The sequence below is a fragment of the Bos mutus genome, chromosome 16 (assembly GCF_027580195.1).
Source record: "Bos mutus isolate GX-2022 chromosome 16, NWIPB_WYAK_1.1, whole genome shotgun sequence".
Lineage (NCBI taxonomy): Eukaryota > Metazoa > Chordata > Mammalia > Artiodactyla > Bovidae > Bos > Bos mutus.
Window position 1 is genome coordinate 25,831,213 of NC_091632.1, and position 27,068 is coordinate 25,858,280.

At 37.0% G+C, this 27,068-nt stretch overlaps 2 protein-coding genes across 6 annotated transcripts in view; one reads left to right on the forward strand and one right to left on the reverse strand.

The window, feature by feature from the left end:
- Positions 1-27,068, reverse strand: part of RALGPS2 (Ral GEF with PH domain and SH3 binding motif 2) — a 162,321-nt gene that overhangs the window by 25,168 nt on the left and 110,085 nt on the right. For all 4 annotated transcript variants that reach the window (XM_070384875.1, XM_070384878.1, XM_070384876.1 and 1 more), the window contains exons 9-13: positions 9,545-9,682; positions 8,267-8,357; positions 3,470-3,537; positions 1,982-2,117; positions 1,055-1,206 (exon numbers count right to left, since the gene is read on the reverse strand). In XM_070384875.1, coding sequence (XP_070240976.1) covers positions 1,055-1,206; positions 1,982-2,117; positions 3,470-3,537; positions 8,267-8,357; positions 9,545-9,682 — 585 coding nt within the window. The remainder of the gene's footprint in view (positions 1-1,054; positions 1,207-1,981; positions 2,118-3,469; positions 3,538-8,266; positions 8,358-9,544; positions 9,683-27,068) is intronic.
- The window catches only part of ANGPTL1 (angiopoietin like 1), a 28,168-nt gene continuing 17,286 nt past the window's right edge, over positions 16,187-27,068 (forward strand). The window contains exons 1-2 of one of the 2 annotated variants that reach the window (XM_005909862.3): positions 16,187-16,576; positions 21,602-22,443. In XM_005909862.3, coding sequence (XP_005909924.1) covers positions 21,621-22,443 — 823 coding nt within the window. In that variant the 5' untranslated portion in view covers positions 16,187-16,576; positions 21,602-21,620. Of the gene's footprint in view, positions 16,577-21,597; positions 22,444-27,068 lie in introns of both variants that reach the window. The other variant, XM_005909861.3, reaches the window with a different exon arrangement.

The window sequence follows — 27,068 nt, forward strand, 5'->3', positions numbered from 1 at the left end:
GTTCAGAAAATAAATAACAGTTTAGGAAGTAAAAACAAACAAATTCTTCTTAACTTCACGTTCTTTTCCAGTCCTGGTTTTCTTCATAATAGCTATCTCTATTTTCTTACCTCTCATTCTCCAATCTACTCCAGCCAGGGCTTTGCCCACAGTATTCTATAAAGCAAATCTAGTCAAGGTCACCAAGTGCCTTTTATCTTGCCAAATTCAGTGATCAACTCCTGTTCTCCTCTTGTTTTCTCTTTTGTGCACTTGAATGGATACGTTCAGCACATCCCTCCCTTCAGAGATCCTTCCTCTACTGGGCTTTTGTGATACCACACTGTTTTTCTCCCTACTTCAGTGGTTCCTCATTTGTAGTTTCCTTTGATGGCTGACCATTTAAAAAAAATGACACCTCCAAATGTTAGCATGTCTACTCTTATTTATTTATATCCTTGCCCTTGGTGACCTTATCTGGTCTCATGGCTTGAAATACTACAAATATGCTAATTCTTATACCTGTATCTATAAATGTGACTTTACCTCCTTAAGCTTCAGATTCATACATTCGATTACCTACCTGACAACTCCCTATGGTCCAAACACGTCCAAAATGGAATTCTTAATTCCCCAAACCTAGTCACCCTTTACAAATACCTCAATACCTACAAATGGCTGCTGTTATAATGTTCTCTGCCTAAGTAACAGCACCACCATCTAACTAGCTGCTTAATCTAAAAAAAACCTGAGAATCATAACTCATCTGCCCCTTTCCTCATTCCTGCATTCCAACTACATGCAGTAACCAATTCAACCAGTGCCTGTTTTCTTCCCCACCATTCCTTGAATGCTTCCCCTTTTGAAGTCAAAAACATCAAGCACTTTTCAAACCATCATGAATTATTAATTTTTGCGGCTACTAGTAATATGATCTTATATCCACACTTTGCTACTTAGCTTTTATCAATTACTTTTTCTACCTGTAGTGGGGTTAATCATGCTTTTCCAGCTGAGTTTTGTTAGAAGTCTTATTTTACATAAGTTGGAACTCTCTCAGAGAATTATTTCTCACCTATTGATATTCCACTAGAAAGAGTAGAGCTTTCAGCTTGGCCTCGAGATGGTGCATGGGGCTCCATGACGCTATCATCTAACAGATGTCTTGGCCCTGCATTTGGGAACGTTGCACTCTTAAACTCTGCTGTGTTCATTTTATGAATGAAACTGGAAACAAAGAGAAATATTTTTCATATCTTTCATTACTGTTACTAATTCAGGATATAAAAGATACTCTTACATAAAGATTCAGGATATAAAAGATGTACCTGCTATCCTGAACTTACTTCTGAACTCTCATACTAATGAACACACAGATTTTACCATGAAAGCCTCAAGCTAACAGTTCAGGGAAAAATTTTTTAGAAAACCAGGCCATATCTACCTATATAACAGAAAATACTTTAATCTTGATGCTTGGGTTCATTAAAAATTATTTTCACATTCGCTTTTGAAAAATGTCTATTAAATTTCCACAAAAATCACGGCAAAGGTGAACCTGGGGTCCACTTTGAGGAAACAATCTTGTAAAGCTAAACGAAAAGACAGTTTCCCTTTCTTTGTATTTTGTTATAAAAAGAACAGTTTTTATATGCTTTATTTATGGTGACTTGTTTTGGTTAAGACAAGCAATGATATAAGTTATAATTTAAAATGGAAACAGTGTTTGCTTTCCTGATTTTATTTATGATGACGACCTGTAATGTTCATTTTTATTCCCCAAAATGTGAAAGCACTATTGGAAAAAGCTCATTTCCAAGTTAAGGTAAGGAAGAGATAAATGCCTTTATGCAAACAAGATAGTTTACTAAATCAGAAAAAGACTACTTTACACAAATAAAACTATGCAAGGACACTATTTTCTGTCCAACTAGTAAAATAAGTAGAAAATAAATCCAACTAAATACATAAAAATTTGAAAGATAAAATTCAAAGTGCTGACTTGTAACCCAAGCTATGGCACTTCCTGTGTCCATGCTGAATCAAGTTCCGAGGGGACGGTGGTGTCTGTGGTAGCAAGGCTCCTTCAGCTGCCATGCTTTTTCTTCCACTTTGTGGAGATGCTCCTACTTCAGGACCTTAAGGGTTAAATTAAAAAAGAGAGAGACAGAGACACAAAGAGATACAGACAGAAATTATTAAATGGTTTAGAAAGATTGCTTTATTTGTAATCCCTTGATATGAAATAAAAATTTTGGTTTAATTTAAGGTAATATGAATTCTATTTAATTGACTGAACATAAAAAATATTTAGTTTCTGAGTCATAAAACACAAAACCTCAAAACAAATAATATCTATTAATTTCTATCTCTTTTACTTGCCCTAAGTAGTCTGTTTATGGAGGAAGCAATGTAATTAGAAGAGATAGTGTAAGGGTCTCATATCACACACGAAACCTAGACTAAACCCTCAGGTCTTCTGAATCCTAGTTCAGTGCTTGTTTAATTTTCACATGACTGCTTCACTCTTAGTTTCAGCTTCTTCATAGATACAGAATATGTAGAGTAGGTCAAGGATTCAAGTTACAATTTAAATCTATACTGACTGCTCAAGTTTCTGGAAATTAAAAAAAAAAGGAACTTGAGAATACACAGATTTGCAAAATAACACTGAAAAATTTTTTTATTGGTTTACAGTTGCTTTACAAGCAAAATATCACTTTAAGAATGAAAAGAAAAGCAAATTTCAATAGATATAGCCTGAAACGATTTCCTCTGCTTGGACCACTCTCAGACCCTGTAGATACTGTCATGGTTTTGCTCCCTCATTCCCTTCATACCTTATTAGATGGGTCTCCAATTATTTTTAGGATATATAATAATACAAAGCTTAGTGCCAACGTCTGTATTTGGAATATTAAACAAGGTATTGTCTATGATTTCTTTAAAAAATTCTCTTCAATTTTACGTTTTTAGATTATTTATATACATATAAATCCCAATTGTAATGCAACAGATAAATTAAGAGACTATGACTATTCTTATGAGTACTTGGTCCAGCATTAGAGTGAAATTAAAAAAAAAAAAATTAAGCCACTAAAATTGACTCCTATAATTATTCAAATTAGTAAATTTTTCCACTTAGACCACAGAAATTTCTAACATAATTAACCCTCACTGCCCCTTACAGTATGCTTAATGAAAAAAGAACAGATAATTCATAAACACTTACTTATTATTTTCTGTTGGCTATATCTATTACTCTTGATTACTTGGCATATTTATTTGCATATTACTGAAAAACTACATGTGACAACTTTTTAATGAAAAAACAGGAAAACCAAATAGAAAAAGATGTATTTTAATACCAAAAATAAAACTGTGCAGGCAGAATAAAATGTGCTAAGCATTTACTCACTTTGGATATATCCCTTCTTTCTTATTAGGTTATCTGGTTTATTACTCAGTAACAAGAGAAAGCTGCACTAACCTACTAAATCCTCCCTGGAAGCAGCAGAACGTGGTGTGCTTGTTCCTGGTTCTATCTTTAATGAAAGCCTGAATTTCAGAAAGGAAAAAAGCACATAAAATGATTAATATTTGACAAAATAACATTAAAATCATATATTTTTCTACCAAAAGCCTAAAAACATTTTTTATAAAATAATCTCAACTATATATTTTTCTTCAAGGGTGATCTTAATTAAGCCCCCTTTCTCTTTCATACAAAGCTGATCTTACAGTGATTCCAGGAAATATTAAGAGAGGGAAAAACATCAAAACCTCATATTCAAAAACAGAGATAGCTCTCCCAAGAACCTCATTACTGCTGAACAATTCAACACATTTAAAGCTATTTGGTGATTTAACCTGAAGTTATACTGATACAAGGCAAGTAAGTTCAGTAAATTTCCAACACTGAGTTAAATTATGCAAATTCTTTCTAGAATCCTTATTGGATGGGCTAATGGTCTCTGTAGCACTGAAAATTAAAACAAAACAAAACAAACCTTATTTAAAACTAACCATCCAAAAAACCAACTCAAATTATCAAAAGAAAGATCTATCTATACAAATAAAAAGGCTGTTTACAAAATCCCTGATAAATCCCTTTCTAAGGCAGAGTTTATTAGTTGGAAATTAAGGTGGTTCAGTGGTAAAGAATCTGCCTGCCAATGCAGGAGACACAACAGACCTGGGTTCAATCCCAGGATCAGGAAGATCCTTTGGAGAAGGAAATGGCAACCCACTCCAGTATTCTTGCCTGGAAAATTCCATGGACAGAGAAGCCTGGCAGGCTACAGTCTATGGGGTCAAGAGTCAGACACGACTGAGCACACACACACACAAGTTCCATTTAGGAAAATGTATCAATTTTGAGTTCTGCAGCAAAAAGAGGTTATAATTCCTATCAGTGGAAATGGTTTCAGGAGATAGGATACTAAAGCAGTTGTAGAAAATATTTTGGTGTAGTCCAGGAAATACACTTTGGTGTACTCTGTATTATCATTAAACATTTGTCTGGAAATTAATGAAGACTTTTTATTTTTCAGCATCCTACCAACTGGAATTTTTTATGAAACTGCACAATACAAATGATATTATAATGATAAATCTATTCTAGGTGCTTAACTTTTTATCAATTTCTTTGATATCCTAAAGGAGAAATCACACATAATTGTACTCTAATTACTTAACCATGTAAAATACATGTATTGAACAGATGTATGATTAACCAGAACTCTCTGCTCTTTTTCTTGTTACAGGTAGCTGACTCTACTTATGTGAGCTTCAGACTATGCTATCTTCCTTCGCTGAACTCTTGTTTTGCGTCAGGCACAGTTCTCTCAGCACTGGAATATAATGGAGACTAAAGCAGACAGGGTGTCTCTCCCCTTCAGAAGCACAGTCCAGAAAAGTTTCCTAACACAGAACCAAAACAGAAAGGAACAGAAAGGAGGCTACGGGAGAATCACGCTGCTATTAACAATGGCTGATAACCGACAGCAATATAAAAAGTGGAAGCGTCTTAAACTGCACTTAAAGTGCAGTCAGTGTCAGTTGCCCATATCATCATCAAAACACTATATGTAACAGTGATGCGGGTTCACTGAGAAAAGATACCACGCTGCTGCTGCTGCTAAGTCGCTTCAGTCCTGTCCGACTCTGTACGACCCCACAGACAGCAGCCCACCAGGCTCCTCTGTCCTTGGGATTCTCCAGGCAAGGATACTGGAGTGGATTGCCATTTCCTTCTCCAGAAGATATTATGCTCAGTATTAAAATGAAATAACTTTGAAAGATTTTCACCCTGACTAAAACACATGCATGTAACTTGTAATATTGATACTGGCTGCCTATGTAGATGAAGCTGCCAACAACAGAGGCTTATGGATAAATGAAAAGTCATTTCTATTTAAATCTTTCATCATAAAATCCACTTTTCCCAACTTACGACCTTAATAGCTCTTATGTTAAAATGCTCTGATTTTCAACACATTTAATCAGTAGGTTCATGCAACACAACTGCATCTTTAGGAAAACACTATCTTCTTTAGCGTCCCATAAGATTCTCCAATACCACCAAGTGACTTGGAGTTCCCCAGCCGATTCCACTGATGGTTCCATCCCTGAAACACCTTTCTTAACTCTTCATGTGGAGCAACTCACCTGCTAAGATGCAGACTAAGGTAAGATGGTCACCTGAAGCTGCTCATGTTTATTTTCTCTTCACTTTTCCCAGTTAAAGCTGAGCTGGGTCTCCCCTCATCTATGTTCCCATAGCATCCTCTGCACATCTCTAGTATAGTACTCTTTGAACTATTTTGTAATTACTTATTTTGTAATCCCAGCAGCTAGCATTCACCTATAGCAAAAGCTGAATAAATATTTGTTTATGAATACAATGGGACTTCCCTGTAGCTCAGGTGGTAAAGAATCTGCCTGCAATGCAGGAGACCTGGGTTCAATCCCTCAGTCAGGAAGATCCCTTGGAGATGGAAATGGCAATCCACTCTAGTATTCTTGCCTGGAGAATTCCATGGACAGAGGAACCTGACGGGCTACAGACCAGAGGGTTGCAAAAGTTGGACACGACTAAGTGACTAGCACACAATGAGTATAATGGGAAGGCTGCTCAAGTTCTAGTTACTCATGAAAACAAAAATCAGTGTAACAGCATCCACTTTCTTACCAAAATGAAGCTCTCATGCCAGGATACAGACAGCTAAAACTACTTAAGAGCTTAGTTAACTCTATCCTTTCAGCATTAAAATTCACCATACTCTGTATTTATGCAACAGTTTCTTAGACTTCACTTCTACTGAAGGGGCTTTCCTGATAGCTCAGTTGGGAAAGAATCTACCTGCAACACAGGAGACCCTGGTTCAATCCCTGTGTCAGGAAGATCAGCTGGAGAAGGGATAGTCTACCCACTCCAATGTGCTTCGGCTTCCCTGTTGGCTCAGCTGGTAAAGAATCCACTTGCAATGCAGAAGACCTGGGTTCGATCCCTGGGTTGGGAAGATTCCCCTGGATAAGGGAAGAGCTACCCACTTCAGTATTCTGGCCTGGAGAATTTCATGGATTGTATAGTCCATGGGGTCGCAGAGATTCCCACTTGACTGAGCGACTTTCACTTTCTACTGAAGAGTTACACTTTAACTTTTAAAAAATCCATTAAATTTCTTGAGACAGACACAGAAATTTTAATAATGACTTACTCATGTTTTGAGTTTTAAGATAATCTTCTGTACCCAACTGGATAAAATATGAGTGTTTTATGCTATGTCAGTAGAGAGATGAGAGAAGTAAGTGATAAATATGACACAGACCATCACACTCAAGAAACTTACAATCTAGGGCATCAGATCTGTTAAACAGTGCCAAGATTATTAAAAAGCTGATGCACTGACCTCATACATTTTCAATGAATTACCCTATAAAATCTTTCCGTAAAACAAAAATTGATACAGAAAGATAAAGTGGTAATAATACAGTATGGTGGAGAAGATGACAATAAAGTGTTTTCAAATATAAATAAAGCTTTAGATACATTTTAAGTATATGTACAGAGCTTCTTAATATATTTGATATTTGAAGAAAAGTTATTTCCAGTTGTTTTCTGGAATTTCTAGCCTTTTATTATGGGTACCAATTCTGTTCTCCAGAATTCTTTAAAAAATGTTGAAACTTATGGAACAAAGAAGCTGATAATTACTATCACACAGCATAAGAAAATTTTTGTATATAATGCATTAATATTAAAAAATAACCTTATCTTTCACTTTGATAAAAATTTAAAGTATAACCTTTTACTGGAAAATATATTTGTGGTAGACACAAAGTTAAATTTGAAAGCTTAGAAACAGCAAAAAAATTTTTTTAAAATAAATGAAGCTGCAAGGAAAATGAAAAGCCTCAAGAGAAAAATAGCCTCTTTATCCTTATATCTTTTGGAAAAAAAAAAAAAAAAACAAAAACTTGGTAGTCATGATATAGAGCACACTACTGAAAAATAAATGCGAATGTACGTGTGTGTGCTCAGTCATGTCTGACTCTGTGACTCCATGGACTGTAGCCCAGCAGGCTCCTCTGTCTAAGGAAATTTCCAGGCAAAAATACTGGAGTGGGTTGCATTTCCGACTCCAGAAAAATAAAAAGGGTTAATAATGAAAAAATCCCTTTTCTGTTGGGCAGGACTGAGAATGGTTAAGCAAAAAGATATGGATATCAGCTGTTTTAAAAGTAAGTTTTGAAAACCTTTAATGAAGGACTTGCTTGAATAGAGGAAAGGACAAGTGTGGTGTTCTACTGGACAAATATTAATTCAGAGTCCAGAAGGTTCAATATTCTGTCAATACACAAAAATAACTGAAAACAAATTCAAAACTGTGTTAAAAATTTCCTTAAAGAGGAGCAATTTTTCTATTCATGGACTGCTTCATTAATTTTTCAGTCTATTAAAAGATACATTTCCATAAAGATTCAATGCTTCAATCGAGAAAGAAAGGAAGAAATGTAAAACTAGAACTATCAAACATCAGCTCTCAACAAGTTGAGAAACATACAATGCTTTTTAATAGAAGAAGAGATGACGTACTTGTATACTGGCTCAGTCACATCAAGTGACTGATTTAAAAACTTCACATGAATAGGTAACTTTACCACTGTAAATACACAACTGTATTTGCATGATAAGATGCAGTATTTAGATGTTTGAATACAGAGATGAAAGGGTAGAGGACAAGACACAGTTATACAAACCACTTCTGAAGATCCAACCTACTTGTAATTATCATCTTCCACAAACTTTTGCAGTTCTTCTATATACTGAACAGAGTTCAGGTATTTTTGGACGTGAGGCAACATGGGGATATCTAGGCAAAACATGATAAATAATTATCTGATAAAGTACATCTCAGGCAAAATTTTTAAAGTTAAGCTGAGAAAAATATATTTAAAGGTAAATTAAGGCCACATGAGTTTGGGTGAACTCTGGGAGTTGGTGATGGACAGGGAGGCCTGGCGTGCTGCGATTCATGGGGTCGCAAAGAGTCGGACACAACTGAGCGACTGAACTGAACTGAAGGCCACATGGCACCAAAATTTAAATTAACTCTAGAAGGACGTGGCTGAGGTAAATGTTATTTAATGTAAAACTGAAGGTCATTTAGAAAACTGCAGCTGCATGCTGTTTGTATAGATTAAAACACCTCCATTTACGAAGTCCCACATATATGAGAAATTTCATAAAAGAAAATCAGAGCCACCATTGTAATTTATAGTCAAACCTCATCTAAGTGCAACATATAAGGCAGTTTAGGGTTTTTTTTTTTTTTTTTAAAGAAGCCTGGCTCACATTTGTAGTTTTTTTTCTCTCCTACTTAGAAATTTCAAATAAGACTGATTTAACATTACAATTTGATGTTATGTTAAAAAAACTGAGAAAAGGATTAAAAAAAAGAAATTAAAGTTAAACAGCAACAAACTGTAAACTGTTTTTAAACAGCATTAAAATTACATAGCTGTAAAAACCTCTCTCTATTTTCTATCAAACTGAAAGCATTTAAATGCTTTAAAACAATAAATTTTTTTTTTCTAATCATTTGGGCTTGCATAAGTTCTTTTCACATATGTGTTTCCATAAAATACGTCTTGGACAAAACTGGTTATCTACTCAACATAGAACTCAAGAAAGCTTCTCAACTGTTACTACAACAGCCTCAGCTCAGTCCCTAACTGAAAAATAAAAGAAATATTTACATAATAGATCAGGGAGATCAAATGAGATGAGAAGAATAGAAAATAATTGTGAAAATTACATTAGCAAAGTTGCTACAAATTACAGAAGAGCAAAAGATAAAACTTAGCATTTTAAATATGAAATACTTGAACTCCTTAAAAGCAAGATCTTAAACAGGATGCTAAACATTGGACAGTGACATAATCATTATTTTCCTTTACATTAGGATGATGTACCCTGCTCTGTGAAAAGTGGCCATCAACCTGTGTAAATGAATCAAACCTTTATAAATAAATTACAGCATTACTCCCAGAAACTTACCATATTCACAGGACTGCTGCAAATCAGAAATTATTCTAAGGATGTTATTCATCAAGTTTGATCTTTGCTCATTTTCTAGAATGCTGCCAGTTGATGGATATGCTGAATCAATATATGTTAAATCAGATAGATAGATACCTGAAACAAAATTAAGATAAATGAGTGTTTTTCTACTTGTTAGGATGAGTATAGTTTGTTTATAGCTATATTTCAATATATGCCCTATTTAAAATATATTCATTATTAATACTGTGTTAAAACATGACCACTAAGGCAAGGAGATCCAACCAGTCCATTCTAAAGATCAGTCCTGGGTGTTCTTTGGAAGGAATGATGCTAAAGCTGAAACTCCAGTACTTTGGCCACCTCATGCGAAGGGTTGACTCATTGGAAAAGACTCTGATGCTGGGAGGGATTGGGGGCAGGAGGAGAAGGGGACGACAGAGGATGAGATGGCTGGATGGCATCACCGACTCGATGGACGTGAGTCTGAGTGAACTCCGGGAGTTGGTGATGGACAGGGAGGCTTGGCATGCTTCGATTCATGAGGTCGCAAAGAGTCGGACATGACTGAGTGACTGAACTGAACTGGACTGAAGGCCTAGATTTCTGTGGCATCCAGGTCAGACATGACTTAAAGCTGAAGTTAGAAACTCCAATACCTACCTACCCATGGGTCTTAATGGAAAGAAGATAAGCTCCTGAACTGGCTCTGCCTCTGTATAAAATAAAGATAATTATTCTAATTTCCAAACCTTGGTTTTTATGTCTATACACTAGTACCTATTTTTCAAGTTGTGGTACAGCCTGAAGAAGTTTTAAGTTAGCCAGCCTAACCACTTCCCTTCCACTTCCATGGGGCAGTTAACTTAATATTAGTTCTATACATGCTTGCCTCGAGTGGGTAACTATCACATGAGCCTTACTTTTTTTTTTCCTTTTAAATATTTATTTATTTGGCCGCACTGGGTCTGGGTTGTGGCACACAGGCTCTTCGCTGAGGTGTGTAGACTCCAGAGCGCTCGGGCCCAGCTGTCCCCATAACACATGAGATCCCAGCTCCTCAACCAGGGATGGAACCTGTGCTCTCCTCCCGCTCCACCTTGGAAGAGAGTTTCTTAACCTTGGGAGGACCAGAGAAGTCTTGATTCTTAATTACTTTGAAAACTGTCTCATTCTAGTAGAAACGTCTTGTTTTTATTAAAGATTAACAGTTGGATTTTTGAAATAGTTCTACTAACTACACATTGAAGTTAACCTTGCTCTTTTCTTCTGTACCAACAAAAATAATACATCCTCTCAAATGATTCAGTTGTCCTAGATATTCAAAGTCACATCTATAGAAAATATTTCCTGAGAGTTTACTATGCATGTGTAAAGCGTAAAAGGCACCATGTTCCTACTTTCCAAATCATTACTCCCGGTTCATGAACTTTCAGAATAAGTGCAACCAAAATGATGCACTTATTGCCTTCCAGATAAGCCCTGTGTTTTTTCTCATGCCGGTTCTTCCAGTTTAAATGATACCTGAACTCAACTCTGCCCATCTGAATCATTATCTTACATTCAGGTCCATGTCAACGGTTCTTTAGTTTCCTCACATATTCCAAGAAAGGAATTTAGAAACTGTCTAGTCCAAACCCTCTTTTCACAGGCAAACACTCTAAGGTCCACAGATATTAAGGAAGTGCCCAACACCACATGAATTGTTAGTGACAGAGCTGGATCTCAGAGTACACACTTGTACTCCAAGGTTTTTTTTTTTTAAAATTACACTGTTACAAACTCATACAGTATCTGTATCACTCACTTGATAGTTTTTAAGACTTTCTAATCTTTTTATTGAAAATCTTTAGTATTTTAATATTTAATCTGCTTAAGATAATAAACTCATTCAAGTGGTTACTCTATCTTGCACTTTAAAAAATGAAAATCCTGACCAGTATTTGCAGACAATTGGTGTTTAACAAAATGTAAAAAGTTGGCAATGGTAATCCTTTTACTCATTCCAGTATCATTCCTTTTCCATTCAGTAAATCTTAACAGTATTCTTTAAGCCATCTATCATAAATACTTCTTTTTCTTTAGAGACTCTCAACTTTATTTTTTATGACTTCAAATAAATCTGTAACCTAGCTCCCTTTCTTTCCCTCCTATCTCAGAGGAAGAAGAATCCCCTTCTTTTTCTTCCAAATCTAAACTGTGATTTTGAACGTAATCTCTACTGCCTCCTTTTAACATATCCACTGCTGCCTCCACTATCACTTACACTCCATGGCTCTTTTCCAAGAGCCAGTGTGCACATTTAAATCTCCTCTACATAAAAACACAAGCAAAGCAACCCTTCCTTTAAATCTGATCCCTTCCTCAATACAGGACTCTTGCCTTCTTCAACAAACACCTTGAAAGAGAAATAAGGACTGGTACAATTAATTTTTTTATCCTTCATTCTATTTTTATGTAATACTTGGTACATATAAAAGTTTACTTGTGTCAGGAAAAATTGTGATAGACTTTGCAATAGGCAAAAAGATTACTAGGTATATCCTGTTTCCAGTGCATCCTCTTGGCCTGAACTATTTTATAAGTTGTTGAAAACTGGTAATAATACAAATTCTTGTCCATAAAAATGCCAATGAATTATGTCCAGTGGGATGTAACTGATTATTGCCCTGTGGATGTTGAACAATTTTGCAACTATCTGTAAATTCATTCCAGCATTCCCAACGGCCTGCATGTATGTGCAGTACTCGGACTTCTTCCTTGAAGTTATTGTAAATATCTTCCTGATTCCCTGTATACTTAATGATTTAAACAAAACCTTTGACATGTATTCATATTTTATTTGTGTGAAAAAGATAACTGTATCTTTTAAAAATAACAGTTTAACATATAATATTGGTTATCAAATAATGTAATAAATACTCATCAATGTAAGAGCTACAATATCAGTACTGTTGCCTCATCTTTATCTTCTTTCCCTGTGTCATCTCTCTGCCTCCTGTCTAGAGGGAACTACCATTTCTAATTTTAAGATTATTCCCCTTGTTCTTTTTGGGGCACATGTCTGTACTCCTGCACATTTTATTTTACTTTTGCTTATTTTTGAGCTTTAAAAAAAATCATACTTTTATACGTGTGATTAAATGATAATATTGGTAAAGTTAGAATGCGTACACAATAAGTGATTTACAAATGGCTGTTAAATAAGTTTTTAAAAATATGATCTGTGATTGCTTCGTCTTACTATTTTGTTTCTAAGACTTATTCATCTTGTTAAGTACAGCCGTAATTCCTTAAGAGAATAAACTATATGTAACTATATTACAATTTACTTATTCATTTTGTTTGATACGAGTTTTGAGTTACTTGCCCCCTTCCTCCTTGTTGCTACAGACATTCTTGTACATGTCTCCTGGTGCACACGTACAAGAACTTCTCTAGGAGAGAGATATACACATATATACATACATGCAGGCATATATAATGTTCAGCTTTACAAGACAGTGCCACATTGGTTTTTAAAGCTATATCAACTGATACACCCACTGACAGCATATAGGTTTCTACTGATCCACATGTGCTAACATGTGAAATTCACATCTATCTCATTGCTGGAACTTATTCTGGCAAAGGCACACATGACCTTCTCACACTAATTCTTTAGACATCTCTCTTGGTCTCCTCTCTACTGCTCAGTCTCTCTGCAGTATTTGTACTACTTACTCCCTTGTTTCTCAGTCTTTACTGGCTTGAACTTGCCTCGCTTCCATCCTCCCTCGATTCTTCTATTTCCTCAGGTCCCTTGGAATTGGTATTCACCATGGTTCTGTCATTAATCTTCTCAATCTACATGTACTTCTGAATTATCTTATTTCTGAGGCCTCAACCATCACCTGATTGCTGATGACTCTCCAAATTTCTCTATAGAACACAGCTCCTGACTTTCATTTTCAATTTAACATCCCAAACTAACCATAATTTGTCCCTAGACACCTGCCAATCCACTTTCCAAACCTGGTCAGTGATATGAATTACTAACTAGTGAAGAAGAACTAAAGAGCCTCTTAATGAAAATGAAAAAGGAGAGTGAAAAAGTTGGCTTAAAACTCAACATTCAGAAAACTAAGATCATGGCATCTGGTCCCATCACTTCATGGCAAATAGATGGGGAAACAATGGAAACAGTGACAGACTTTATTTTTGGGGGCTCCAAAATCACTGCAGATGGTGGTTGCAGCTATGAAATTAAAAGATGCTTGCTTCTTGGAAGAAAAGTTATGGCCAACCTAGACAGCATATTAAAAAGCAGAGACATTACTTTGTTAACAAAGGTCCATCTAGTCAGAGCTATGGTTTTTCCAGTAGTCATGTATGGATGTGAGAGTTGGACTATATAAAGAAAGCTGAGCACTGAAGAACTGATGCTTTTGAATTGTGGTGTTGGAGAAGACTCTTGAAGGTCCCTTGAACTGCAAGGAGATCCAACCAGTCCATCTTAAAAGAAATCAGTCCTGAATATTCATTGGAAGGACTGATGCTGAAGCTGAAACTCCAATACTTTGGCCACCTGATAGGAAGAACTGACTCACTGGAAAAGACCCTGTTGCTGGGAAAGACTGAAGGTGAGAGGAGATGGGGACGACAAAGGATGAGATGGTTGGATGGAATCACTGACTCAGTGGGCATGAGTTTGAGCAAGGTCTGGGAGTTGGTGATGAACAGGGAGGCCTGGCATGCTGCAGTCCATGGGATCACAAAGAGTTGGACATAACTGAGCAACTGAACTAAATTAGAAACCCCTATACTGCTTAAACAAACAAGCTCTGAAGGAGTTTACTATCTCATATTTCTCCAGGTTAAGGTATTAGTGAATACAATGTGATCACTGAATGATCAAGTAATGTATTACATAGTATAAATCAGAGGCTAGAAGCTGTCCCAGTCTTTTTAAAATCAGGAAATAACATAGAAAGTATCTATATGACCTTTTCCTTAAAAAAATGGGGAGATCTGGCAATAGTGAGGTACAGCTGGGAAGAGTATAGATAGTAATCATTACAGATGTCAGTCTGTCGTAACCTATTTTCCTCTGCTCTCCTACTTCTCGTTTGCTTCACCTATATACATTACCTGCTTCATTCTTGTCGTGAGCATCTGTAGGCCTTTGAGTACACCCCTGCTATACCTATGTATGTCATGGGAATTTAAAGAAATAATTAATTCTGTGAAAGAAGTAGAAACTAAGCTGACTTCAAATAAAGGATGTTGATCAACAAACAGAGTTGATGATAGGGCCTGAGAAAGAGAAAAGTAGCACAAAGTTAGGCAACGACAGGGGGAAAGCACGTGGTATTGGTAAAGAGCCCACCTGCCAATGCAGGAGACATAAGAGACGCGGGTTCAATCCCTGGGTAGGGAAGATCCCTTGAGGAGGGCATGGCAACCCATTCCAGTATTCTTGCCTGGAAAAACCCCACAAAACAGAGGGCCCCAGTGGGTTACAGTCCATAGAGTCGCAAAGAAAACAAAATGACTGTAGGGACTTACACACACACACACACACGCACACAACACGTACAGAAAGTAGGAGCCCGCCAAGTTTTATCTAGAAGCAGCAATCAACAGTTATATAATCCAATCAGAGAGAGTGTGGCCAAATGCTTTGGAGTCAGAGTCAAATCCCAGTGCTACAGCTTAGTACTGAAGTCCTAAGCCAAATTACCTAAGATGTCTAAACCTGTGTCTCCTCAGCCACTGAGTTAATTAACATTCTTGATTTAAAGAAATAAAAAGGCATAGTCGGTACCTGACAATTACTAATTCTCTAAGCAGCTCCCTAATTTCATAGCAGAAGAATTGGGTCAGAGGTAGTAAAGTGACTTGTCTAAGTTCCCACAGCCAATGGGGGGCTCAGAACTCTCTCTTTCCCCTAAGACTCAGGCCAGGGTTATGTTTGCTTTTAAATCACAACATAAACTAATAAGAATAACTGTATTCAGACAAGTGGGGTCATGTTGCAGACTAGGAGGAAGTGACATTATGTAACATCAGAATTTAGTTATATAACATTAGAATTTAAGAAATATTAAATTTCTGAGAGAATTTTATACCTAGCTTTTCAATTATTTTTGATAATTGTATATAATGAGCAGTTTTATCTTAGAAATACACACCAGGTTTTTTTTTTTTACAACTTCAAAACCTTCTAAAATGGGCAAATTTAGTAAAATGTTTAAAAATTCTTCCAGGCTGTAAAGAGTATTCTATTAATTAGGATTAGGAGGCTAATTAGGAGGCTGCCTCTTTAGAACAGAGTCTCACTCCTAAGCTTTGTAATAAAAAAACAAACTCATCAGCCTGCAACTACTTCTAAGTGAAGTTGAGTACTATTTTTTCAGTATTCAACTTAAAAGATCTCTGCAGCAGACTCACATGTTTGTTTTATAATTGCCCGCTAAACTATGATAGTTTGTTTCCAGATGGTGCCCTTCCTTCAACCTGCACACAGTCTCTCCTTGTTTGCAGGCGTTCAACCTCCTGCTGATGCCACTACCCCCACCCCTATTTAAGGCTACAGAGAGGAAATCCTAAGGAGATTTTTCCCCCCTAGTCTCCAGCAAATTTTTGGTGACGTAATATGTGGGCTGAACTTGAGTCTCCTGAGAAAGAGAGGGAATCACTATTCGAGGGTACTGTATATACAATCTGGGTCAGCTGCAGCTGGTTTTACTGCATTTCTCCATGTGGCAGACAGAGCAAAGCCACAATGCTTTCTCTGCTGGATTAAAGACAGCCCGCAGACCAGGAACTTCCACTCTACTACTTAAAATTACATAGGTGGCTTGTCAAATTCAATTGATTAGTGCTGTAAGAAGAAAGAAGCTCCTTATTACAGCTTGGATTCAACGGTCCAAAACAAAAATGCAGTTGCCATTAAAGTCACAGACGAACAAACGTCTACTCTGATTTTTAAAAGCAAGAGTAAGAGCAGCAAGTTTCTGGGCTTGCTTTATCAACAGATGCAAAAAGGTATTTTAATATTTCTTTTATTTTAAAATTCTATGTATGCTGAAATGTGTAATTGTTTTATATTTGTAGTAGAAATGTCAAAATCTCTTATTAATCAAAGACTTTTGGAACATACTACAATTTGCTTGTCTGGAAAAGGTTTTGCTTTGCAACTTTAGATAAAACTGGTCATTATATACTTTGTGATGATTAATTTGAGGTTCAATTTAATGGTATTTAGTGTGTATGTTTATAGATTGATGTACATACATTCTGCATTTCAAAAAACAAGTGCTTTAGTGACATTAGAAATTTTAACAATTAACGTTAAATGTATAAGATTTATTGCACAATGATAAAAACAAAAGGATACAAACTAAATAGTTGTAAACATGATTAGTTTGTCTTTGCAGCTACAGTGTGTGTGCTAATGATTTACATGTACTGTTAAAATATCTTAAAGTAAAGCTACAAACACAATTAAGAAAACATCAAATTAACTGCAAGGCTTTGCAACGATACCCCAATCACAGCATAACCAAATATAACCTAGTATTTAGTAATCCTAAATATAAGAGTTTTAAAATAAGTCTATGGTATTTCTTGCTAAAACTCAAACTTTTAAGTAGTTTCTAAGTTTACATGTAACAGTACTTTAACTTGGGTAACAAAAATTAAAACTGCTACAACCGGAATTATGTGACAAACCAAAGCGATGGATACATTAAGTAGTCCTAAAATCTTACAGAGCATAGTTAAGAAGGAATACAATGTGACAGAAGCACTGCATAAGTGGCGGCGTTAACAATAGAAAGTAAGGACCCAGAAGACACAATTACTTACATACATAATTCAAAGACCAAAAGTATGTAATACTTTTAGACAAATACAATTTTGGTCAACGAACACAATTCTTTAAATATTCTATCTAGGAGCTTTGTTTAATTGTGTTACTAGACTAAAAATAAAATTACTAGTTACCAACAATGAGCTTTAAAACCAAAGACACTTAAGTTTGCTATGATTTGGGGGTTCTCTGTCCTTTTAAAAAACCAAAGAAATTCAAGGTAAGAATCTTCAACAAGCAAAAAAATGGTAAAGCTAAGTAAGATTTCCTCAACTTTACTTTCATGTCCTTTTCTTAAAGATTCAAAACTCTAAATACTGGGACAATCTCTGTTAAACATATTTTATAAGAAATTCTGATAAAATTTCCAAGAAATACTGAATCAGAAATATGTCATCCCTTTCTTTTCTGTTGTTGCCGCTATGCAAAGTACAGGACTTCAATTAAACCTTGGTTCTTATGGAAGCCTTAAGCAAGCATTTAATCTGAAACCCAGATAACTATTTATCCCTTTCTTAAACATCTCCAGGGGATGAAATCGTTCTTGAGGCTCTTCCCGGAACATAATTCACAATCTAGAAGTTCTTTATCTACAGTATCTTCAGTCCTTCATAAATTTAATTTCATTGCCTCATGCTGTTTTCAGGGCATGACACTGCCAGTTAAATGCCTCTACGCATTTACCATCTGAAAGGAAGTCAAATCTTTGCTTTCATTTCTTCTCCCTACTAACTGGCAATGTAGCAACTGTGAAGAGAAATAGTACCAATAAAATTAACTCAAAGCATGGAAGGCTTTTTTTCCCCCCTAAAAACAACCAAGCAGACATAGATTTAAACTTAAGTATACTGTAACTAATTTACAACATTCTCGTGGGGCCTAGGAAAATTTTAACATATACAGAAAGGTTTTATGAGGTAACACAGATTTATGGATCTTTCACTTTTAAAACTGAACATATGTGGGAAAATATTAAATGAGAGAATGTTTTCATAAAAGGTAACAGTAAATGTATTCTAAAAACTCATTCTTTACTCATGACGTAGCTAGTCTACTACTTAAGAAATGTGGCTCCTTATTCAGCTTTAGGTGACAACGAAATCATGACTTTTGTAAAGGATAAGGAAATTGTATTTATTTTTTTTTAAATAAACTTTCTGTTGTCCCCTTTAAATGTTAATCCTAGGTCAGATTCTCTTATCGTAGATGGTGATTCACCGTATGATTTAATTGTACAGGAACCCACAAAGAGCCAAGGCAGAATACAGCAAAAGGAAGCTATGGCTATTTTAATTTAGATTTGTATTTTCACATTTTTGTTCTTCCATAACAACACCGATACAAAGTTCCAACAGAGTTGGATTATATGCTTCTCAGTTCTATACAAATCTGTGTCTGGTAGGAATGTAAGACCTTCAATCAGAACACTGCTCAGAAAAGTCTACATGTTTTGAAGTTTCATGGTACTTTCTGAATTTTCCTTGTTTTGGTAGCTTTTTTTCATAGTAGATTACTTAGATAAAATGATTTTCTATGATCTAAGAGTTTCCATTCCATTATTGAAATGAAAGAAATGAGTGCATCTGAACAAGGGCTGCATTAACTACAGGAGAAACGCTGTACGTTTACCCATGAGGCTGATGGCTTCTATTTTACTGTCTGCAGTTTTAAAAATAAACCATATCTAAATCCCATGAATCTGCAAGTATAACAAGAAACATTTTACTGGTTTTTGGTACAGGTAACTCCAATATAGTAACTAAAGTCCTTTTTAAATAAAATAAATGAAACTTGGTCTAAATTTTCAACTGATGTCAGAAGGCAAAGGATGAAAACAAAAAATGAAAAGTACTCATCCAAGTGTGCTTCCGGCTATCTGTCAGCAAACAGAAGGCCTCGGACACAGATATGGAATATTATTATGCTCATCCCTCCTATCTTACGTTGATAAAGGAAAAAGAATTCCCTGCACTCCATCCATTCTTTGCTTTATTTTCATTATCACTCCAGTTTGCAAACCTTACTCATTTGAAAACACTGAAGTAGACATGGTTTTAGAAAGTAGTAGTCATCTTTATGAGGGAAGCCTGTTATAAAGGGGAAGCCCATCTTTATGACTCTAGTTGAAGAGTCCATATTTTATTGATACAACCTTTAATTTTAGGAGGATTCATAATCAAGTCAGACATGTTACTATCAACTGATAGAATAATATGGAGGGAAAGGAATGGCAGCAGAAAAGCTTGGGATATAAAACTGATCCACAAGTACTCGTGCATAATTAAGTAAGGGGTCAATGTAAAGAGATACAAACCAGGAAGAGACTGTGAAAGACAAGGAACACAAAGTTAAGATTCCTCTGCAGTTATGACCCAACTAGGATAAAAGTCACAGGTCTAGAGAGGTAAGAGTAGAAGATCTGAATCCCATCTAAGTGTTTCAGCTTCTCCAGGCTTATTCTCTGCAAAATGGTGTATGTTTACATCCCAGTGCTGCTGTGAATGCAAACAGTTAATATGAGTTAAGCACTACATAAATATAAAGGATTGTTGTAGTGTTGGTGATAGAAAAAAGGACAGAATATGTTGCCATATGATACAGTTGTTAATGAAAAACATGAACCCTGGAGTCTTCTGCTTGGGTTCAAATTCTGGCTCCATGTCTTAGAAAGCAGTGTGCCTCTGGGTGAGGTACTGATACTTAACATCTGGATGCCAGGTTTTTTCATTTGAAAATGAGGATAGTAATAACCTACCTCAGAGGGCTGTGGTAAAATCATTTAATGCATGTAAAAGGCTTAAACAATGCCTGGCACGCCCAATAAAAATGACCCACTGTTACTGCTGCATTGCTATTTATTAGTAGCATCATAAATCATTTGGGACCTGGCTTCCCAAATCAAAAAACAATTGGGTGGAAAATGGGATAGAAAAGTTCTTGGTATATCCACTGCCATCCTTCAAAAACAGCACACAAGAAGTTTATAAGAGAGGAAGGTGGGCTATCGTGCAGCACGGTGGGCTATACTGACGACAGGATGATACATCCTATTCATTCTAACCGCTACTGCTCTGCAGGGAGGTAATGAAAGAGAAAGGAAGCAGTTTTGCTTCCTGGAACTAGTTTTACTGTTTTCTAGAGTGTTTCTATCGATTATACCATAAAAAAATAAGCATTTATCTTTCACAGCAGAAGTGCAACATTCCAAGCACACATTTCAGCCTATGTGCCACTGCTAGAAACACTGACTAAAGAGCCAGGGAACCTGGATTCTAGACCTGGCTCTAATATTACCTACTTGTGTGGCCTTGGCCTTCAACATGCCCATGGGAGCAGAGAAGTCTTAGATGATATGAGATGGTTGTTAAACAGGCACTTTTCACTGATCAGATTCAACTACAGTTGAGTTTCTTTCCTTGGTAATGGTTATAAAAAGTTATTAATATTTTACAAAAATTCAGTTCAGTAGAACTTCTCTTAGAAGAATGAACCTGCTGAATCATATATAAACTTAGAGCATATATAGGAATATGATTTAGGAAACACGATTACCCACAGTGAGCATGCTATCATTCTCAAACTTGTCACCAATACCAAAAGGACATACTATGAAACAAGCAAAAACTACTATGCTAAAACATTCTGGTTTTACATTTTGTCTAAAAATGTTTCTTTAATTTGACAGATAAAACAGATACTTATTAGAGAAGGTCAAATTAATTCAAAACATACAATATAAAGAAAAAACACTGACCAGCAACTTTCACACTAGTTAGAGAAGAATGTTGTAATTAATTTTTTACAGGCATTGTGTACCATTTTCCGAGCCTTAAGACAACAAGTGAGCTTTTTAAAGGTAGGAGAAGTGTCTTACTAGGGTCTCAAAAGCCCCAAGAGCATCTAACCATATGCCTCAAAACAGGGACACCAAGATCTGCTCACTGAGCTGGGGAACAAAACGCATTACCTAAGATGGTAGTTGGAAAGCTCTTCTCTGAAACCTAATTTTTAAACAAATAGGAAGGCACTTAATATGGAATTTAAAAATTAATAACTTTAATTCTGGCCCCATTTATTAACACCAATAGATATTCAGTTTTTCCCTTACTTTTTTAGATTTCTGACTTAAAAAGTAGATTAATATTAATTATTTTCTACTTCTTCCCTTCATTGGTTTGCTTTTTCTTTTTTAAAGATAGCATACAACCTCATTTCAAAATGAAGGCTTTTATCTGGACCCTAAGTGTGCTATTCTTCCTACTAATGGGCATTGGACATGGCAGAGGAGGACAGTTCAAAATTAAAAAAATAACCCAGAGGAGATACCCTCGCGCCACAGATGGTAAAGAGGATGCAAAGAAATGTTCATACACATTTCTGGTACCTGAACAAAAAATAACAGGGCCAATATGTGTCAATACCAAAGGGCAAGATGCAGGTACCATTAAAGACATGATCACCAGGATGGATCTTGAGAACCTAAAGGATGTGCTCTCCAAGCAGAAGCGGGAGATAGACGTCCTGCAGTTGGTGGTGGATGTGGATGGAAACATTGTCAATGAGGTAAAGCTGCTGAGGAAAGAAAGCCGTAACATGAACTCCCGAGTCACTCAGCTCTATATGCAACTGCTGCATGAGATTATCCGAAAGAGGGATAATTCACTTGAACTTTCCCAGTTGGAAAATAAAATCCTCAATGTCACCACAGAAATGTTGAAGATGGCAACAAGGTACAGGGAACTGGAGGTGAAATACGCTTCCTTGACTGATCTGGTCAATAACCAGTCTGTGATGATCACTTTGTTGGAAGAACAGTGCTTGAGGATATTTTCTCGACAGGACCCCCATGTGTCTCCTCCTCTCGTCCAGGTCGTGCCACAGCACATCCCTAACAGTCATCAGTACACTCCTGGTCTGCTGGGAGGCAATGAGATACAGAGGGATCCAGGCTATCCCAGAGATTTAATGCCGCCACCGGATCTGGTTACTTCTCCCACCAAAAGCCCTCTCAAGATACCACCGGTAACTTTCATCAATGAAGGTGAGTTACCTCTTACTGCTAAAAATGGAAGTACAAGGTCAATATGTTTTATGGTTTATGAAATAATGCTCGTAATACATGCCTATCCTTCATTTTGGTGATGTAATTTTACATGAATATTAAATTTTCTGATTTTGTTTTCTATTAACCTGAAATTGTTCTTAAATACATCTCTCAGTCTTAACAGTTTCTAGAAACAGTATACTTTGTGGGAAAAGTAGTCATTCATCCAAATTCTTAAAATCTAAATTATTTGCACTGAGACAGGAATGAGTCCACAATCCACTCCTAACCTCTATGCCATCCTACCCGTCTCCAGCTAGGTCCTCACATTTGCTAAACATCCCTTTCATTTACCTCTTGCTGTTCTTCTCATCATTATCTTCCTCAGAAGGAATGTGTAACAATTAGTTCTCACTCTCCTAAAGTTACCCTGGTGGCTCAGAGGTAAAGAACCCACCTGTCAATGCAGGAGAAGTGGGTTCAATCTTTGGATCAGGAGGATCCTCTGGAGAAGGCAATGACAACCCACTCTAGTATTCTTGCTTGGGAAATCCCATGGACAGAGAAGCCTGGCAGGCTACCGTCTACGGGATCACCAAGTGTCAGACACGACCTAGCGACTAAACAACAACAGTAGCTCCCGAAGCTTAGCATTAACCTCCTCCTAGCTCCACTCTCAGCACATGCACCACCTTCTGCTGCTGTGCTGAGATACTTAGTACTAGGTTCCTTGTGCTTTCCTGTCTTGAAAACATTTGCATAAAACCCAGGCTTCTTGCTCTCAGTCTCAAGAAGAAGAAAAAGTACGCTGTGCTTAGTCACTCAGCTTAGTCCAGTTCTTTGTGACCCCATGGACTGCAGCCCGCCAGGCTTCTCTGTCCATGAGGGTTCTCCAGCCAAGAATACTGGAGTGGGTTGCTCTGCCCTCCTCCAGGGGATCTTCCCAACCCAGGGATCGAACCCAGGTTTCCTGCATTGCAGCAGGATTCTTTACTATCTGAGCCACCAGGGAAGCCCATGAAAAGGTATCCACCTCACCTATTTTTCAAAGCTAAAATACCCTGTAACCATGTAAATATAAATAAGTCTTCAATCCACAAAAATCCTGAGGATTGATCCTAGTATCTCTACCTCTAATTCCATCCCTTCCTCCTTTCATTCATTATCAGTCACTGATCAAGGTGTCTGCCACAAAAAGATGAATAAGTCATCTTTGTTTCCGTCTAGTAAGCTCACTGCTAACGTTCTGAATACATTTATTTTACACATACATCCAATTTCTCATAAGCTATATTCTCCTGAATTTTTTACAAATTGATTTGTTTTCTTAAAGGGAAAGACCCAAAGGCCCAAAAGTTAAAAAAAAAAAAAAGAAAGAAAGAAAAAAATTAATTGTAGTTTATTCACTTATTGAAAAGGGAGGACAAAAAACTGCATGTAGACTAAGAAATAATTTAAAAAAAAAACAGAAAAAAGACAAAAGACTGAAAGTATGTACACTGCAAAGTGCTCGTGTCTTTCTGTAGCAGGGGACATCACTGACCATTCACACATCTCTGCTTTCTTGGGTATCCAGATGATAATACTCTAACTCTTCCTACTTCTCTAGGTCCTTCACTGGCATCTTCTTCCTTCTCCTATGACTTAAAGGCTTTCTCGAAGATGTTGTGTTTTATTAGTGGTCTCACACTCCTTCAAGGCTACAAGCTTTACCACTGCTCAGATAACTCCGGCATGGAGCTCGCCCTCCTGATTCTAACCAAAGCTGGATGTTTGCACCTGGATCATTACCTCACATGCTGCTGCTTCCTCTACTGAAATGCCTTCTTTCAGCTTATCTGTCAACCTGGTAGATTTCAAGGCTTAGCTAAAATAGTGTCTTAACTGTTATACCTACTCAGATTCAAACAAATGTATCTAGAAGGCTCCCTCCCCAAACTGCTGACAATGCCTTGAACATGTTTTTTTCCATTACATTACACTGAAGTTATTTGTCTGCATGTCTGTCTCCCTGTTAGACTGAACATTTCTGGAAGAAAGTAAACTGTCTTTTCATTTTTCCATCTCAAACATCTAGCCAGGATTAGGTGTGGCTGTTGTATTCCACATATTGTAAGCACTACAATACATGCTTGAGGAATGAATACGTAAATTAGTAACTAGACCCTAAAACAATCTTTCCCTGAACTAGCATTCTGCTTTAAGAAATAAGTCAATTATTATTGTAAAAACAATAATTACTGAGGAAAATCTAGAAAATAGTAACAAACTTTTAAAAATGCTTCTGGAATATCCAAATCCTCAGAAGTAAACTATTACTGTAGTTTACTTCTGAGGAACTACTTTATAGTTAACAGTAGTAATAGGAGTGTACATTAGAGCATAAGATGCCCTTAGTACATTTATCTTTTAAGAAATTACAGAAATTTTGGAACTCTGGTCAGAAGCTCGAGATGAGAACCTATTTATATGGGCTTCCTTGGTGGCTCAGATGGTAAAGCGCGTGTTTGCAGTGTGGGAGACCCAGGTTCAATCCCTGGGTTGGGAAGATCCCTGGAGAAAGAAATAGCAGCCCACTCCAGTAGTCTTGCCTGGAAAACCCCATGGACAGAGGAGCCTGGTAGGCTACAGTCCATGGGGTCACTGAGAGTCGGACACAACTGAGTGACTTCATTTTTCACTTTCACTTTCTGAAAACACTTTGGTAATAATCTTCAGGTCTTTCTCCCCCGCTCCCCCCATAAACTTTAAAAATTAACCTTGTTCTTTTTCCCCCTCTATAATTATACTCTTCAGTTCAGTTCAGATCAGTCACTCAGTCATGTCTGACTCTTTGTGACCCCATGAATTGCAGCACGCCAGCCCTCCCTGTCCATCACCAACTCCAGGAGTTTACCCAAACTCATGTCCATCAAGTCGGTGATGCCATCCAGACATCTCAACCTCTGTCATCCCCTTCTCCTCCTGCCCCCAATCCCTTCCTGCATCAGGGTTTTTTCCAATGAGTCAACTCTTCGCATGAGGTGGCCAAAGTATTGGAGTTTCAGCTTCAGCATCAGTCCTTCCAACGAACACCCAGGACTGATCTCCTTCAGAATGGACTGGTTGGATCTCCTTGCAGTCCAAGGGACTCTCAAGGGTCTTCTCCAACACCACAGTTCAAAAGCATCAATTCTTCGGTGCTCAGCCTTCTTCACAGTCCAACTCTCACATCCATACATGACCACTGGAAAAACTACAGCCTTGACTAGACGGGCCTTTGTTGGCAAAGTAATGTCTCTGCTTTTCAATATGCTATCTAGGGTGGTCATAACTTTTCTTCCAAGGAGTAAGCGTCTTTTAATTTCATGGCTGCAATCACCATCTGCAGTGATTTTGGAGCCCAGAAAAATAAAGTCTGATATTGTTTCCACTGTTTCCCATCTATTTCCCATGAAGTGATGGGACCAGATGCCATGATCTTCGTTTTCTGAATGTTGAGCTTTAAGCCAACTTTTTCCCTCTCCTCTTTCACTTTCATCAAGAGGCTTTCCAGTTCCTCTTCATTTTCTGCCATAAGGGTGGTGTCATCTGCATATCTGAGGTTATTGATATTTCTGCATATCTGAGGTTATTGATATTTCTCCTGGCAATCTTGATTCCAGCTTGTGCTTCTTCCAGCCCAGCGTTTCTCATGATGTACTCTGCATAGAAGTTAAATAAGCAGGGTGACAATATACAGCCTTGACGTACTCCTTTTCCTATTTGGAACCAGTCTGTTGTTCCATGTCCAGTTCTAACTGTTGCTTCCTGACCTGCATATAGGTTTCTCAAGAGGTCAGGTGGTCTGGTATTCCCATCTCTTGAAGAATTTCCCACAGTTTATTGTGATCCACACAGTCAAAGGCTTTGGCATAGTCAAGAAAGCAGAAATAGATGTTTTTCTGGAACTCTCTTCCTTTTTCCAGCGGATGTTGGCAATTTGATCTCTGGCTCCTCTGCCTTTTCAAAAACCAGCTTGAACACCTGGAATTTCACAGTTCATGTATTGCTGAAGCCTGGTTTGGAGAATTTTGAGCATTACTTTACTAGCATGTGAGATGAGTGCAATTGTGCGGTAGTTTGAGCATTCTTTGGCATTGCCTTTCTTTGGGATTGGAATGAAAACTGACCTTTTCCAGTCCTGTGGCCACTGCTGAGTTTTCCAAATTTGCTGGCATACTGAGTGCAGCACTTTCACAGCATCATCTTTCAGGATTTGAAATAGCTCCACTGGAATCCCATCACCTCCACTAGCTTTGTTCGTGGTGATGCTTTCTAAGGCCCACTTGACTTCACATTCTAGGATGTCTGGCTCTAGGTGAGTGATCACACTATCGTGATTATCTGGGTTGTGAAGATCTTTTTTGTACAGTTCTTCTGTGTATTCTTGCCACCTCTTCTTAATATCTTCTGCTTCTGTTAGGTCCATACCATTTCTATCCTTAAAATTACACTCTTAGGAAATAAATTTCTGTAAATGAAACTGATAGGTAAATGGATTCTGACTTCTCTATTTTGGTGTATTTTACCACCCATTTCAGAATCTGTTTGGCTCATCTTTGACTCTTCCCTCCTGTCCCATGCATGGAGTCAACTGAGTT